Here is a 16,564-nt window from a genome sequence, read left to right on the forward strand (position 1 = left end):
GCTGTCACAGAACCAAATTCCCCCTGGATGATGCGTCCCAGCACCTAATGGGACAGTTGTGGGCAGCTGGGAAGAGAGTGACTGCCACCTTCTCCCAGCTAAACCTAGGGAGAGTTCCAAGTCTTGAACCCATAGGACCAGGAGACATCTATGCATAGGATCCCAGGCCCTCCCTGGAGAGGTGGGATTAGGTCAAGCCACCAAAACTTTAGTTTCTAAAAGTGTCTGTGTGGAATCCCATGGTTTGGAGAAGCATAGCTAGAGGATAAGTCTTGCCCTCAAAGTTCTCCATATCTCTTGGGGCCCCTGTGCACATGGGTGCTGTACACACCATGGCTGAGAGAACCCAGCCAAGCTGGCCAAGACTCTTCTTCCTTGCTGCCAGCCACTTAGTTCCATCCTAAAAAACAGTGAAAGAGCTGAACAGCTCAGTTGGCCTCACAAGTATCTGAGGACAAAAAAAAACAGCTCCCCAAATGTCAACTTACTGGTGGCCAGAGGGGAGAAATGACACCAAGGGAAAGGGAGGCCAGGGTGGCTGAAGGGGCAGATGTAAGCAGAAAAGTCTCAGCATGGAGAAGTGTACTTAGGATAGATCAGAAAGCTGCAAGGGCTCTGAGGGGGAAGAGGTTTCTTAAGATCACATCTGGGTAGGGCAGGCCTAGGACTTGCCTCCCATTTCAAGTCCAATCCTGTTTCCATTGCTTTTGATAATGCAAATATTTTGGGGGAAAGGGGACAGATTTGGAAAATTTGACCTCTAGAGGACACAGGTGGTCTCTACAAGGTGATGGGGGCTAACCCTTGTCAGAACTCACTGTGCCTCCCACGTGAGCCTCTGCACGGAGTCCCACAACTGCTGGATCACTCTCCTCGTTCACATGTGGATGCTTACGCAGCACGCTAACCACAGCAGAGGCTCAGTCCCTGATGCAGCAAAACCTTCTACAGCCAAAGGCTTTTTCATAATTAACAATTGCAGTTCTCTGCTAGAAAGCTTTCTCCCAATCCTCTGCCCTGCTGAACACTCTTCCCCTGAACTCCTGCTGCCCACGGTCTGGCATCTGTGCAACAGGTGTGAGCCAGGCTTCTGGGTTGAGATAGTTCGGCAGTTGGTGGTTTATCTGCTCCCAACTGTCCCAACAAAACCAGCCCTTTTCAAATAGGTCTGTATGGCCCCAGAGAGGCAGAGGGCAGCTGCTTTGGAGGTCTCAACAATGGCCTGCCCCAGCCCTCCCAGTTTTCAGCCCAGTGTGCCATTCTGCTTGGGTTCTGAACCCTAAGGAGAATACAGATGCTGAGGAGACAGGGGCTGGAGGGTAATCACAGAGTTGTGGGTCTGATGTCATCTCTAGGATGAATGCAGGAAAGGATGGAAACCATGGAGAGCCACCATCTGTGTCCCACCAGTTCCAAGCTTCTCTGCTCAGATTCTCTCAATCTAATCTCATCAGCAAAAACTGTTCTGATTAAAGGCTTCTCTTTGGCCAGACACAGCCTAATAAATAAAAACTTCAGGTCAGAAAAAGCATCCCTGTTAGGGCAATCAGATAATAATGATCTTGTTCCAGCTTCCCAGGACAGAAGAACAATTTTAAAAAGAAGGTGAGGGAGAGTGCCTGATTTAGAAGGGCATTTAAAGGAGGGGGCAAAATGATAGTCCCAATCCAAGGTCTAAAAATAGAGCTGGTTTGGGAACTCTCCTCCATTCTCCTCGAACATTTTTGCTCATGATTGGATAAAGAGAGAAGTATTTATATTTCACTTCCCAAAGTGATTTTCCAAGAAGTTAATAAGTTAAAATAATCATTCTTTCCCAAATGCACTTCATGGTTTTGGCCCTTGGTTCTAACTGTAAATGCTTGGGGATTAACTAGACTCTGGGAAGTAGGTGGGGCAAGGAATAGAGACTGAGAGTCAGTCTCTTGTGACACAGGGTAAACCATTCAGTGTGTCATGGTTTCCAAGCGGAATCCCAGAGCAAACATAGATTGCTATGGTCTAGACATCCGACCTGTCCCAGGGGCTGCCTACTGGAGTGGTTCATTGTCTGCACTCCTGGCCTTGGAACGCAGCAGCTTAGTTTCTTCAAGGTCTCCAGGTGGAAAATCAAGGAGTGCTTTAACCTGCTGTCCACCACCAAAGGTTTCAACCACTACCCCATTCACCAGGGTCTGGAGCTTGGTTAGTGATGAGGAGTGTGTCTTTAAAAATGTCCTTATGTTGGTGTGGCAATCTGTTTGTGTACAGTGTGTGAGGGCATGTTAGGGGCTCCTGGCTGCTGACTGTGTCTCCCTAGTTCCCATGTCCTCCATCTGACTAGGGGGCTTGGGGGACCCCCTTGCAGCAGGGGATCCAAATGACCACCAGACGAGGGGTGAGGGGAAGGTCGGTAACTTTGGGCCAAAGAGTTTCTGCTGAGCCTGAGGAGGTCTTATATTTGGGACCCAGGGCCACAGGTTTTGGGACTATAGATAGAGATCTACAGATCACCCGGGTCATAAAGGGATGCTCACTTAAGGAACTTAAGGACATCCCCATGTCATTGACATAAGCTGTTAGGCTTGATTCTCCCTGGGGACAGCATAGTAGAGTGGGCAGAGCTTCCCCACTTACCAGCTGGATAAATTTGAGCAATTTGCTCAGCCTCTCTAAGCCTCAGTCTCCCCATCTGTAAATAGGGTAATAATCTACTGATCTCACAGTGTGATTGTGAAAATTGAATGAGCTACCATATGAAAAGCACTAAGTGCTCAGTTGGTGAGCTGCTTCTAACAAGATTCCAAGAATGTACCTTAAAATAAAAGTTAGGTTAATAACTTCATTGAAAGCAATGTCTTGCATGAGACCACAGGTCAAATCACATTGCAATAAATAAATCCCCTACAATACATCTATATAACTCAATAGTTAGGGCCTGTATCAGTTTCCCACTGCTGCTGTAACAAATTACCACAAATTTAGTGGTTTAAAATAACAAAATATATTATTTTCCAGTTCTGGTGGTCAAAAGTCTGAAATCAGTCTTATGGAGCTAAGATCAGAGGCTGCATTCCTTCTACAGGCTACCGCCTTCCCTAGAGGGAAGAATCCATTCCTTTCCTTTTCCAACTTCTAGAGGCAGGCTGCATTCCTTGGCCTGTGGTGCATCACTCCAACTTCAGCTTTTCTCACTCTGACCCTCTCATAAGGACCTTATGATTACACTGGGCTCACCTGCATAATCCAGGATCATCTCTCCATCTCAATATATGTAACTTAATTGCATCTGCAAAGTCCATTTTTTCATGTAACAGATCCACAGGTTCTAGGGATTAGATGTAGATATCTTTGGAGGCCATTGTTCAGCCTACCATAGAACCTTACCCCAGACTGTATGAAGGTTCATGTAAGTACTCAACAGAACAAAATTCCACGTTAAGCTAAGTAGACTCTTTGGAGTTTATGAGAATGGGATAGAACCTTCAGGAAGCATTGCCTAACTGTCAAATCTGTTATCTTGGAGCAGATTACCAACAAGGTCCCAGATGGCTACCAAAGGGGTATGAAACAGGGAGGGAGGGGCTAGGGGATGGCTGGCTGTCTTGGGTAACTTCTCACCTACCTCTTCTATTTTTGCCTTGGACCAGAGTGGTGGGATGTCATGGATTGAATCGTGTTCCCCAAAAATATCTGTCAACTTAGCTAGCCATAATTCCCCGTATTGTATGATTGTCTAGCATTTTGTCATCTGACGTGATTACCCTATGTGTTGTAAATCCTATCACTATGATGTAATAAGATGGATTAGCGGCAGTTATATTGATGAGATCTACAAGATTAGATAGTGTCTTAAGCCAATCTGTTTTGAGATATAAAAAAGAAGTGAGCAGAGAGACAGGGGGAGCTCAAACTACCAAGAAAGAAGCATCTGGAGAAGAGCGTGTCTTTTGTACCCAAGGTTCCTGTGCAAGAAACTCTTAGTCCAGGGGAAGATTGATGAGAAGGACCTTCCTCCAGAGCCAACAGGGAGAGAAAGCCTTCCTCTGGAGCTGACGCCCTGAATTTGAAATTCTAGCCTACTATACTGTGAGAAAATAAATTTCTTTTTGTTAAAGCCATCCACTTGTGGTATTTCTGTTAGAGCAGCACTAGATGACTGAGACATGGGATATGTGGAAGGGAGGAAGAGGTGGTCTCTGTTTTGTTCAACTTCACTTCATATGGCTCCGGGCACTCTGCTCAGAATGAGATCTACTGGAAATAGCCCTGCCAGATGATGGAAACAAGTGGCTCTGCGCCAGCTGGCTTTGGTAAAAGTTAAATCTCCAAACTTTAACTCAGTGCTGAAGAAGTACTAATATATCAGCCTTGAGCAAGCAGCGTTGCTACTAGAGAAAAGGAAGTGTTCTGCCAGCTCATCTTGGCTCCAGGGAATGGCTATTGTTTTGTGAAATGTGTTGCTCATGAAATAATTTGGAGACTTTTGAAATGGACAAATGCTGCTGCACTGGCCCTCCCCATTAGCTGCTGCACTGGCTCTCCCTGTGCCACATTTCTGATGTCTGAGCTTCTGCTGTGGACTGTTGCATCCCCATGATGTCAGCTCCAACTTGGCCATTAAATAGCCTCCATCTCTGTGGGGCTCACACAAAGGTGGCCTGTCAAGAGGCAGCAAGACGCCCTGACCACAATTTCCTGCACCATCGCTCAAGTTGCTGCACGTAAAAAAATTATGGTTACTGATCAGACTGGGGCCTGAAATCACAGAATGGGATGCTGTCTCCCCCCAGTTCCCTTTGTTTGATTAGCCATTGCATCACTCTGGTGCTTTTTAAGATCTGAAATAAAAGCCAAAGTGAATTTCCAAGTAATAAAATTCACTGAAGTCACTAAATAGAGGTCCATTTATAACCATTTTTCTGTAATCAAATCCATATGCTGGGCTTGACAAACTAACACCAAAGACTCAGGTTCTTCTCTTTTTGGAAATGCATTGAAGTTACTGCCTGAAGTTGTAGGGTTAACAGCATACCGTCACCTGATGATGTGACTGCCGAGTGTGGCCAGTCCTCTCCTTTCCGTGGAGGTGGAGTCCAGGGCCTCACAGCAGCAGACAAGTGGCTCCAGGCTCCTGCCTCACCTGGCCTGTCCCTGTGTCTCTGTGTGACCTAACACTGTCAAGTCTTCACTCACTGTTCTTGGTGTCCCTTGTCTATTTTCAAGTTCAAATTCTCCTCTGGTCTTAGGTCTCTTGATGACCTAAGCCTTCCCTCTACCCCTTGATACTTTGCTCCCTTTCATCCCAACACACACCTCTGCACCAGCCTTTTCTCTGTGGTCTTGCTAAGAAAATTCCTATTGTCTATGTTGGCCCATGTTGGCCCAATGCTGAGATGATCCTCTTTGCTCTAAACACCATCATGCTCCCATTTCCCAGTCTGTTCCTCACCCAAATAAATTCATCCAGGTATCCACTCTCACAAGGATGATGTCAGCTCCAGCCAGCACAGCCCTCTCCCCTTCCCTTCCTGACCACCATGGAACTTAATTCTGGCCATGTGGTGGTTAGGTGGCAGCTCCCTCAGAGGTCCCTGTCTTGGGTGCACAAGTGAACTGCAAGGCTGCTCTTGCTCATCTCACTCTGGGACACTAGAGATGAGTTCGGCTTCTTCCTCTTTCCCATCTGAGTTCTCTGGATCCTTTCCAAGTCAGCTCCACCTTCCTGACACCGCACGTGATGTTCCAGGAAGGGCCTGTCTTGCCCTGTATCATGAAGTTTTATATCCACTCATGTTTTCCTATCCTTACTTCCTCTTTTTAAGCTGCCCAAAACAACATTCAAGAGTTGAATGTGAATAATAGCTCCTTCTGGCTTTGTAAGATCAGGCCAACCGCTAGAACTGGGCACTGGGCTTTGCTTGTCTCCTCTCTAAACCTCATTTTCCCCATCCACACTTCATCCCTCTGTTTCTCTCTTTTCCCAGCACCTGGACTCCCATCTGCTCACTGGTGCGAGGGTGCTGCCCCATCACACCGCCACACTCTCAGAGCCAAACCTGCCCCAGAGGGGAAGTCTGGGTCAGCAGGAACCATTTTGCCAACACATAGCTGTGTTGCTTGTGCCTTATCTGGGTACATAGATGGAGAGAAATGCAGGTAACAAGAACCAGCAAGCCAAGGCAACTTATCATCTACAACAGTGTCAGCCTGGGAACATCTGGGGAATATTATCAAGCTACTGTTGACTCGTCAGGGAAATGCTTTAAAACAAACAGTATCCTGAAATAAGATGGCAGATGGTACCCCCTTGCCAGCTTACCATCCCAGCAAGTCCCATTCTAGGGAAACCTGAAATAACAAAAAGGCAGAGCTTCTTGACACCTAAGGCTCTGAGATGTAGAAGAGCTGTTTGCTTGGCACCAGCACTTTGGCCACCTTCTAGAAGCAATTATGTGGGGCCTGGCTTTGTGTTTAATTAAGTAATTAATTAGCTGTTTATTTGAGTAGATAATATATGCACATGGGAAAAAGTCAAACAGTACAAAAGTTATTCCTTTTTTTTTTTGTAATTTGGGTACCATAGCAGGATGTGTAGCATAAAATTTGCTTCATCTCTATTTGTCCAAAGCAGCAAGAATGGCTGCCGGTGTTTGTTCACTGAACTTGGGAGGTATGTCCTCCTAGCTAACTCAACTCTTAGCTTTGAGACTGGGCTCTCAACCAGGCAGGAGGCTGGCTGTCATGGACCTGCCCTAGGCAGGCTCCTTGGACTCTTCTGGTCTCTCCCAGCTCCGCCATGTCTCCTAATTTCCCTTGATGTATACTAGGATTGATCGTTACCTAATGTAATCAAGGCTACAAATTGGGGTATTTATTTCCATGTGTATTTGAAGGAAAGAGTGTTTTCTTTTTAATGTACTTCAGGTGAAGGCTTACAGAACAAATAGTTTCTCATGAAACAGTAGTACACATATTGTTTTATGACATTGGTTAACAACCCCACAACATGTCAATCCTCTAACTTCTCAACCTTTTTTTTTTGGTGAAAATACACATAGCCAAAGATACACCAGGAAAGAGTGTTTTTCCTTCCTTTAGTTGATTATTAAGTTGGAGATGTCCACTCAAAGGCAATGATACAAGCAATAAATTTGAAAATCTCCAGCACTGGAAAGGGTTCAAGGTAGAGGCTTAGAGTCTCTTAATCCCCATCTTCTGTAGACAAGAGGAAGATCAGACCTCACAAGTGACTCAAGAGGTTTCCCACAACTCATCTTCCTCTGTGCAGGAGAGAGCCATCTTTGAAATCTGCTGTTGGTTGGCGCCAAAACAGATTAGGTTTCCCCAGAATTCTAAAGTTTCTGTTAGAACATGCACACTACCCTGTTTCCACCAGGGATGTCAGCAGTGAATGCCCTCTCCCTCCATGCTGACAGAGGTACCAAGATCTATTGTAACCATACTGGTCTACACCCTGTTGGCACTTTAAATTCGTTGATGCAGTCTAGACTTGCAAATTCTGGGGTAATAACAATGTTGTTGCTGTTGTTAGGTGCACTGAGTCGATTTCAACTCTTAGTTACCTGGCGGCTAGCATTTATTGAGCACTTACTATGTGTCAGGCACTGTATGCAGCCTCTTACATGCATTCTTTTTTCCATTCTATCCTCACAACAGCCACACACAGTAGGTCCTAATTTTATACCCATTTTATAGATGAGGCAATTGAGGATTCCAAAGATGAAGCAACTTGCCCAGGTAAGTAGCAGCAATAGGGTCTTAACAGAAAGTTTGAGTCTATGTTCTTAATATGTTATACTGTCTCATAATGTGTATATTTCTGTCTTTTTGGTTTGTCTACCTTAGCACCCCCCACATGTCTGTCAGTTTGTCATACTGCGGAGGCTTGTGTGTAGCTATGATAATAAACATCGATATCCTAGGCATAACTGAGCTGAAATGGACTGGTATTGCCCATTTTGAACTGGATAATCATATGGTCTACTATGCCGGGAATAACAACTTGAAGAGGAATGGCACTGCGTTCATCGTCAAAAAGAACATTTCAAGATCTATCCTGAAGTGCAATGCTGCCAGTGATAGGATAATATCCATACGCCTACAAGGAAGACCAGTTAATACGACTATTATTCAAATTTATGCACCAACCACTAAGGCCAAAGGTGAAGAAATTGAAGATTTTTACCAGCTTCTGCAGTTTCGAATTGATCAAACATGCAATTATGATGCATTGATAATTACTGGTGATTGGAATGCAAAAGTTGGAAAACAAAGAAGAAGGATTAGTAGTTGGAAAACAAAGAAGAAGGATTAGTAGTTGGAAAATATGGCTGTGGTGATAGAAACGACGCCAGAGATTGCATGGTAGAATTTTGCAAGACCAGTGACTTCTTCATTGCAAACACCTTTTTCCACCAATATAAACGGTGATTATACACATGGACCTCACCAGATGGAATACACAGCAATCAAATCAACTACACCTGTGGAAAGAGACGATGGAAAAGCTCAATATCATCAGTCAGAACAAGGCCAGGGGCCAAGTGCAGAACAGACCATCAATTGCTCATATGCAAGTTTAAATTGAAACAAGAAAATTAGAACAAGTCTACCAGAGCCAACGTACAACCTTGAGTATATCCCACCTGAATTTAGAGACCATCTCAAGAATAGATTTGATGTGTTGAACACTAATGACCAAAGACCAGACGAGTTGTGGAATGACATCAAGGACATCATACATGAAGAAAGCAAGAGGTCATTAAAAAGACAGAAAAGAAAGAAAAGACCAAAATGGATGTCAGAAGAGACTCTGAAACTTGCTCTTGAATGTTGACTAGCTAAAGTAAAAGGAAGAAATTATGAAGTAAAAGAATTGAACAGAAGATTTCAAAATGCGGCTGGAGCAGACAATGTAAAGTATTATAACGACATGTGCAAAGATCTGGAGATAGAAAACCAAAAGGGAAGAACATACTTGGCATTTCTCAAGCTGAAAGAACTGAGAAAAAATTCAAGCATCAAGTTGCAATAGGGAAGGATTCTATGGGGAAAATATTAAATGACGCAGGAAGCATCAAAAAAAGATGGAAGGAATACACAGTTATTATACCAAAAAGAATTGGTCGATGTTCAATCATTTCAAGATGTAGCATATGATCAGGAACTGATGGTACTGAAGGAAGAAGTCCAAGCTGCACTGAAGGCATTGGTGAAAAACAAGGCTCCAGGAATTGATGGAATATCAGTTGAGATGCGTCAACAAATGGATGCAGTGCTGACGTGCTCACTCGTCTATGTCAAGAAATTTGGAAGACAGCTACCTGGCCAACCAACCGGAAGAGATCCATATTTATGCCTATTCCCAAGAAAGGTGATCCAACCGAATGTGGAAATTATTGAACAATATCATTAATATCATATGCAAGTAAAATTTTACTGAAGATCATTCAAAAGCAGCTGCAACAGTATATCGACAAGGAACTGACAGAAATTCAGGCCAGATTCAGAAGAGGACATGAAACCAGCGATATCACTGTTTGATGTCGGATGGATCCTGGCTGAAAGCAGAGAATATCAGAAAGATGTTTACCTGTGTTTTATTGACGACACAAAGGCATTCGACTGTGGATCATAACAAAGTATGGATAACATTGCGAAGAATGGGAATTCAGAGAACTTAATTGTGCTCATGAGGAACCTGTATATAGATCAAGAGGCAGTCGTTCAGACAGAAGAAGGGGATACTGCGTGGTTTAAAGTCAGAAAAGGTGTGCGTCAGGGTTGTATCCTTTCACCATACCTATTCAATCTGTATGCTGAGCAAATAATCCGAGAAGCTGGACTATATGAAGAAGAACGTAGCATCAGGATTGGAGGAAGACTCATTAACAACTGCGTTATGCAGATGACACAACATTGCTTGCTGAAAGTAAAGAGGACTTGAAGCACTTACTGATGAAGTTCAAAAACCACAGTCTTCAGTATGGTAAAGAAAATAAAAATCCTCACAGCTGGACCAATAAGCAATATCATGATAAACAGAGAAAGGACTGAAGTTGTCAAGGATTTCATTTTACTTGGATCCACAATCAATACTCATGGAAGCAGCAGTCAAGAAATCAAAAGATGCATTGTATTGGGCAAATCTGCTGCAAAAGACCTCTTTAAAGTGTTGAAGAGCAAAGATGTCACCTTGAAGACTAAGGTGCACCTGATCCAAGCCATGGTATTTTCAATCACATCATATGCACGCGAAAGCTGGACAATGAATAAGGAAGACCAAAAACAAAATTGACGCCTTTGAATTGTGGTGCTGGTGAAGTATATTGAATATACCACAGACTGGCAGAAGAACGAACTAATCTATCTTGGAGGAAGTGCCGCCAGAATGCTCCTTAGAAGCAAGGATGGCGAGACTACGTCTTACATACTTTGGACATGTTATCAGGAACGATCAGTCCCTGGAGAAAGACATCATGCTTGGTAAAGTAGAGGGTCAGCAGAAAAGAAGAAGACTCTCAATGAGACGGACTGACACAGTGGCTGCAACAATGGGCTCAAGCATAACGATTGTGAGCATGGAGCAGGACCAGGCACTGTTTTGTTCTGTAGTACACGGGGTTGCTATGAGTTGGAACTAACTTGAAGGCACCTAACAACAACAACCTTAGCACTGCAGAGTAGGGGTGGTATTTTTTGTATAAGCTCAACAACAGGCTTTCCTTCCCAGAGTCACATGCTAGTGGCTTCTCCATTGAATATTTGTATCATTTAAGGAGGATGAAAAGGTGCATGCGCACACGCGCATATGCGCATGCGCACATGCACACACGCTTCATGCTTCGTGAAATCCCAAACCAGCCTTGACAAATGAGGTCTTGTCAGCAGCCTTAAAAATGTGAAACAAAACTGGCCAGCTTACAAAAAATGCCACTCCCAAGCGCACACATTTCTCTGACATATTTGCATGTCTGCACACACGTCTTCATGGCTCCCTAGGCAGCCTGACTTTTTAGGACTGGTCCAGGCCCTAGGGCACTGCAGCTGGCATGCACACAACACGGCCTCCTTGGTGGCTGGCAGTCTTGTGTGGTTAGATACTCACGTTGATTTGCCACAGATTTTCCGCTGGTACCACTGTTTGCAGTTGGTGAAGTACTTCTTGTTGGTGCCAATGAGCTTCTGCACGGCACACACGTTGGGGCTAAGAACAGAAGCAACAGCATCAGCAAGATGGTCAGTGCATCCACCCCATTGTGATGTTCTTCCCACCAGATCACCCCCCCTCGCCTGGACATTAGAACTTTCTAAAGATGGAGGAGATACAACCATTTTAGTAATGGTAATCAGGCAGTGGTTTGGGGGTAGACTTTGGCCCCCCGACCCATATTTTCATCAGCCCTTACAAATTGAAAATTGACAAAGTATACCTTACATATTGATATAATTTCATATACGTATGCTTCTTTGACCTGGGCAATTGATAAGTGTAAATAAAAGCATCTTAAAAATTTTAGATTGCATGTTACAGACTGAGAAAACTAACAAAGTAAAAGCGGTACATTTGCCAAGCAAAGCAGCTATGGGAGAAGTCCCCAGACTTTGTACCCCCACCCCACACTGAGCCAAAACTTTCACAGGCTCTAACTTGGCCTCCCAGCGTGCATGGCTGGCCCCATTGTCCTGGGGGTGAGGCCAAGGTCAGGCCCCAGCACCTCCCAACCAAAAACCAAACCCGTTGCTGTCAAGTTGATTCCAACTCATAGCAACCCTCCCAGGCAGCTCCATATAGAGATACACTCTGCATCCCTAGGCCAGCTGCCTGGCTCCCCAGGACAAGCTACTGGGAATGTCCATGCTGGAAACTAGACGGTATGGCCGGCAGCTCTCAGGACCATTGCAGGGGACACAGTCACATTTAACTCTGTCATTCATTACTCAGGCCCCTGTTGGAGTCTCACTTCCTTCAGAAGGTGTTCCTCCACTGCCCCAGGTGACACCCTTCCTTCCTTCCTCTCTTCTGGGATACAGTTGCCATACCCCTTTTTGATGCTGGGTACCAAACACAGCTTTGAAACCTATAACTTATATGGGCAAGGATGTCCTCTCTCTTCATTACCCTAAAAGAACCTTGAGTACAGCTGCTCCGCCTTGCTCTTTCTTACAGGTTCTAGATGAAGCCTAGCATGAGGTCAGGGCAGAGAAGGAGCCTGGAAGAGACTTATTGAAAATACCGCTCCTAGGACCATCCAGCTCAGAAGAATTCTCAGGAACTCTGTGGAAAGCTGAGTGTCAATGCCCTGGGATTCTGCTAGAAGCCTCTTTTCCCAGGCCATGGGATTTTGGGTTTGTGCCTTTTATTCTGCTGTACTGAGTCCTACCCTGAGCCATGCTCAGGCCTAGTGATGGCAGGACCTTCACTAGGAGCCCCTGGCAAAAGGAGGCTGCTGTGGCTGGCTGTGTGGTGACAATGGTTGGGGAGCCAGGCTGAGCCTGGGGCAGGCAGTTCATCTGGCTGAATCACAAGTCAGAGGAAGGCAACAGGAACTGAGGGCTTTCATAAAACCTCTGTGCCAGCAGCATTGCAGTTTCGATCCAAAGGGTAGAGTATTATTTAACACCAAGTTCCTCTGGTACTTTAAAAATGTTATCAATCGACACCATTTGATGTGCACAGTATTTTTCAGGAATACACTGTACCGCAGTGAGAGCTACACCTACCATCCCCATCGTATTGGCTGCAGGAAATTCGTCCATTCTCGAATACGCGTTCAGATTATCAAGTTAAGGGGTCCTTCTGATCTGTTACTTCTTTGCCCTGTCTCTCATGTCCAACTTGTTATTCAATAGGCAAAGGTGAGTGGGCCAAGGAGGCACAGTCAAATACTAGTGAGTTGATGCAGAAGCCTGAGAGCGAGAGAAGGTAAGCGTGGAGAAGAAACTACACACCAGGTGGGGAGGACAGCCCATGTCTCCTAGTCCCAGCTGAGTCTATACACCTTGCTTCCCTGCTCACTACCTGGGAGTCACAGGTTACAATGGCTCTCAAACAATCTCTGAAGAGTCCCTACTGGCCATATGCTACACCTGAGGTACTGTTTGTTGCTATACAACCTCAAACGTTCTTTTATCTGATGGAGCAGGAAACAATTACCGTCGATGAATTCCCTGCAACTTTCCGCGGGCATCTGGCGACTCTTCAGTGACTCTCTTGTGGATGCAGCTCCAACACTCCTTTGCAGAGTGAGTTTCCACTGCTGCTGCCCTTTGTGACAGGAACGGAGTCTGGGGGCGGCTGTGACTCCTCCCTCTCACATCAGGGTGGGCTGTGTACGTAGGGGATTTATGCCGAAGTTTAATCGAAATGAGCAAAGCATGGAGGCATTTCTAGGCCTTCTGCCTCAAGGTTAACGGCGTTGTTCAACGTGGAGTTGAAAACCAAGTGCTTCAGGAAACTGTCCAGCTTTTGTTGTTGGTATTTGGAAGCGTGATGGCGTTTTTACTTCTCTCTTTTTTATATTTCCTTTCTATAGCAACACAGACGCAGTTGGGAGTCAAGAGACCACGTCGCAGTCATGCTTCTCCCAACAGCTCTCTGTGTCTGGACTAAGTCACTCTATCTCACTAAGCTGCAGTTTCTCCGTCTATAAAATGACAACACAGACAATAGATTGCACTGTGTTGTTGTGAAGACGAAAGCAAAAGTGGTGTTGGGTGATAAAGCCTGGCACATGACAAGGTACAACTGTCATCTCGTCCTTCACATCTTGGAGCACACTGATTTCCTTAAAACAGCGAAGAGATTTTTCCTCCCTTTCCACTAGTTCTTGCTTTGAATGAAGTGTTGGAGTGTGAACAAGGTTATCCATTTTGCACAGGGTGCCACACCCACATGTGCAAGGCCAGGCGGCCACATGGTATTTTCAGGGACAGTTAGCTCAGAGTAAACTCAACTGTGCCTGCAATCATTTTGTCACGGTCCCTCTGCCTGTGGATCCAGGCTTTTCTGGGGGTGGGGGTACACTTGTGATTTCTTAGAGCATTCTGCCCATAACAGACAGGCCTTTCCAACTGCACTGCAAGAAGCTAATCAAGAGAATTAGCCTGCAGGGCTATGGTGGGGAAGTTGATCTGATATCTGAAACTCATAGTAAAGAGTGTCTGCATTTTAAGAAAAGGGGAGAGGACTATTTTCCATTGGCTCTTCTGGGCTCTGAAGGGAAGGAGGTTTGCTACAGAGATGATTCTTGGTAGAAGACCTTCAACACCTTTTGGGAACCTTCACTGTGGGCGTGCACAGTGCTGCAAGGCATGCTACAGGGGTCTTCTCTTGACTTAGTGGCTAAGCCACAGAAGGAACAGAAACCTCCCAGGCAGACTGCGGCACCCAAATACGACAAGCTTCATTGGCAAGGAAGGCAGAGGGACCAAGGTGAGCTGGGCTGGGATGGTACAAATGGCAGTTGCTCACATTTTGACCTTCAGGTCTCATGTCCCTTGCGTCTTTCTGACGTATCCCCCTCACTCTCTAGTACACACAGCCTATGTCAAAGGTGATTCTCCCACTTCCCTAAGCTCCTGTGATAGTCCCCAGTGTTCTCCTCTTTCCAGGTTGTGAATGAGGCATGGCCTGGCTGGATTTCAGTCTGTAGAGTGGCCAGACTTAATCCCAGGACAGCCCTCCCTCCCCCGCCACCAGCCCTGAGCAACTGAAAGGCCAGGTAAGACCATAAAGCCACAGGCAGAGGAGACAACGGTAACCACTGCCTCCGAAGAGGCAGCCTATGCTCGCCCCCTGAGCACTCCGAGGTGTAGGGAGCCACAGTCTGTAAGCGCCTATAAAGTCCTCTGATCACCCCCCTATAGTGAGTTTTAAGGTTGCTGGTGGTTCAGTGGTAGAATTCTTGCCTTCCACGAAGGAGACCCGAGTTGATTCCTGACCAATGCACTTCCTGCGCATCCATCACCCATCTGTCCGTGGAGGCTTGCATGTTGCTATGATGCTGAACAGGTTTCAGAGGAGCATCCAGACTAAGACAGACTAGGAAGAAAGGGCTGGCAATCTACTTCCAAAAATCAGCTAAAGGAAACCCTATGGATCACAGCAGTCAGATTAGTAACTATCATGGGGATGGCATTTCGTTCTCTTGTGCATGGGGCCGCCATGAGTCGGGGCCAACTGGATGGCAGCTAACAATAGTATAGTGAGTTTTGAACCCAATACAGAGGGTTGGTCACGGCCTGGGTTTGAATGCCAGATCCCAGTGGCATTTGAGCATGACTGCTCACATATAGTTTTCCCCAGTTATGAAAAAAAGTTGGTACAGCCAGGAAGGCTGGAAGCTGCAGGAAAGCCTGGCTATGTGTAAAGCTGGTGACCTGGTTTTGGATGTAGAAATATTGCCCACCTCTGCCTGGGTCTATGCTAGGGTCTTTACCAGGTCAGACCCTCTGCCTGGGTTTGCCTCCTAAAGCCAACACATCTTCAGAGTCTCAAAGGAATACCTACAATGATAATATCCCAAATTTACAAACGCAGCTATTGCTTTAAGATAGACTACAATCCTGGCTTCAGCGCATACTGCAGGACCATAGGAAAGTGGTGTATCCTCTCTGGACTTGGTTTCCCCATCTGTGCAGTGTGTGAGGGCCCAGTGAATTCCCTTCTCTACATCTGGCAGGGGAGAGGGCACCATACTACCCTTGCTGTGCCCAAGAGCAGCACCATCTGGTGCCAGGTGATGGGCTCAGGCCACGGGACAGGAGATCAGAAGTCTGGGCACCGGTGGATGCTGCCTCCTGGTCTCCTCCTAGTCTCATTCTGGAATCGCTGGACAAGGACCTCGATGGTTCATAACGTGTGCACTGCTGCTTGGGCTTCCTCTCTGCCCTGGCCACTTTCCCATGGTGATTCGGGGCTGAGAGCTGCCAACTCGCCCTTCCTCCTGTCAGCTGAGAGGTGAGGCTGAAAGCCCGGTCCATTTCGTGTTCTTTGCTTGAGTGGTGGGTCGCCACACAGTTCCCCTAACCCCTTCTTCTACTGTGCATTTGCCTCTGTCTTTCCCTCCATCGTCTCCCACTACCCTACCCTCCACCTTGTGCAGGGCTGGTCTCTCCGAGCCCCCCACGCTGCCTGCTTTTCATTTGGGCTTTGTCCCCTGCGCCCCCAGCCCGCGGCGATGCCCCCGGGCGTGCGCTCCGAGCCCCGGCGTCCCGTCCCTTCTCCACCCCCAGCGGGGAGGATCTGCTTACCCGTGCTGTCGGCCCCGGAGCCGGCTATGCTGCAGCACCAGCTGGTAGGGCGACTTGGCGGGTCCCTCCAGGGTCGCGGCCGGACCCAGGGCCAGCGCCAGGGCGAGGGGCAACAGCCACACGGAAAGCGCCATGGAGTCGGAGGACGCGCACTGACCGACCAGCTACTGGTGAGCGGGCGGCTATGGGAAAGTGAGAGCGCCTCCGCCGCCCCGGCCAGGTTAAATAAGCGGCGAGCGGGAGGGAGCGGCTGCGAGGGGCGGGGAAGACGGCCGGCGGCGCGGGGAGGGCTGGCGGCCCCCGGGCG

The 16,564-nt window shown here is 46.7% G+C and overlaps 1 protein-coding gene across 1 annotated transcript in view; it reads right to left on the reverse strand.

Annotated features, from left to right (window-relative positions):
* Positions 1–16,547, reverse strand: part of TGFBI (transforming growth factor beta induced) — a 41,232-nt gene extending 24,685 nt beyond the window's left edge. Inside the window, exons 1-2 of the mRNA XM_004384698.1 lie at positions 16,258–16,547; positions 11,111–11,209 (exon numbers count right to left, since the gene is read on the reverse strand). Of these exons, the coding sequence (XP_004384755.1) occupies positions 11,111–11,209; positions 16,258–16,391 (233 nt within the window). The 5' untranslated portion in view covers positions 16,392–16,547. The remainder of the gene's footprint in view (positions 1–11,110; positions 11,210–16,257) is intronic.
* Positions 16,548–16,564: the final 17 nt, after the last annotated feature.

This window comes from Trichechus manatus, unplaced genomic scaffold, assembly GCF_000243295.1.
Source record: "Trichechus manatus latirostris isolate Lorelei unplaced genomic scaffold, TriManLat1.0 scaffold00127, whole genome shotgun sequence".
Lineage (NCBI taxonomy): Eukaryota > Metazoa > Chordata > Mammalia > Sirenia > Trichechidae > Trichechus > Trichechus manatus.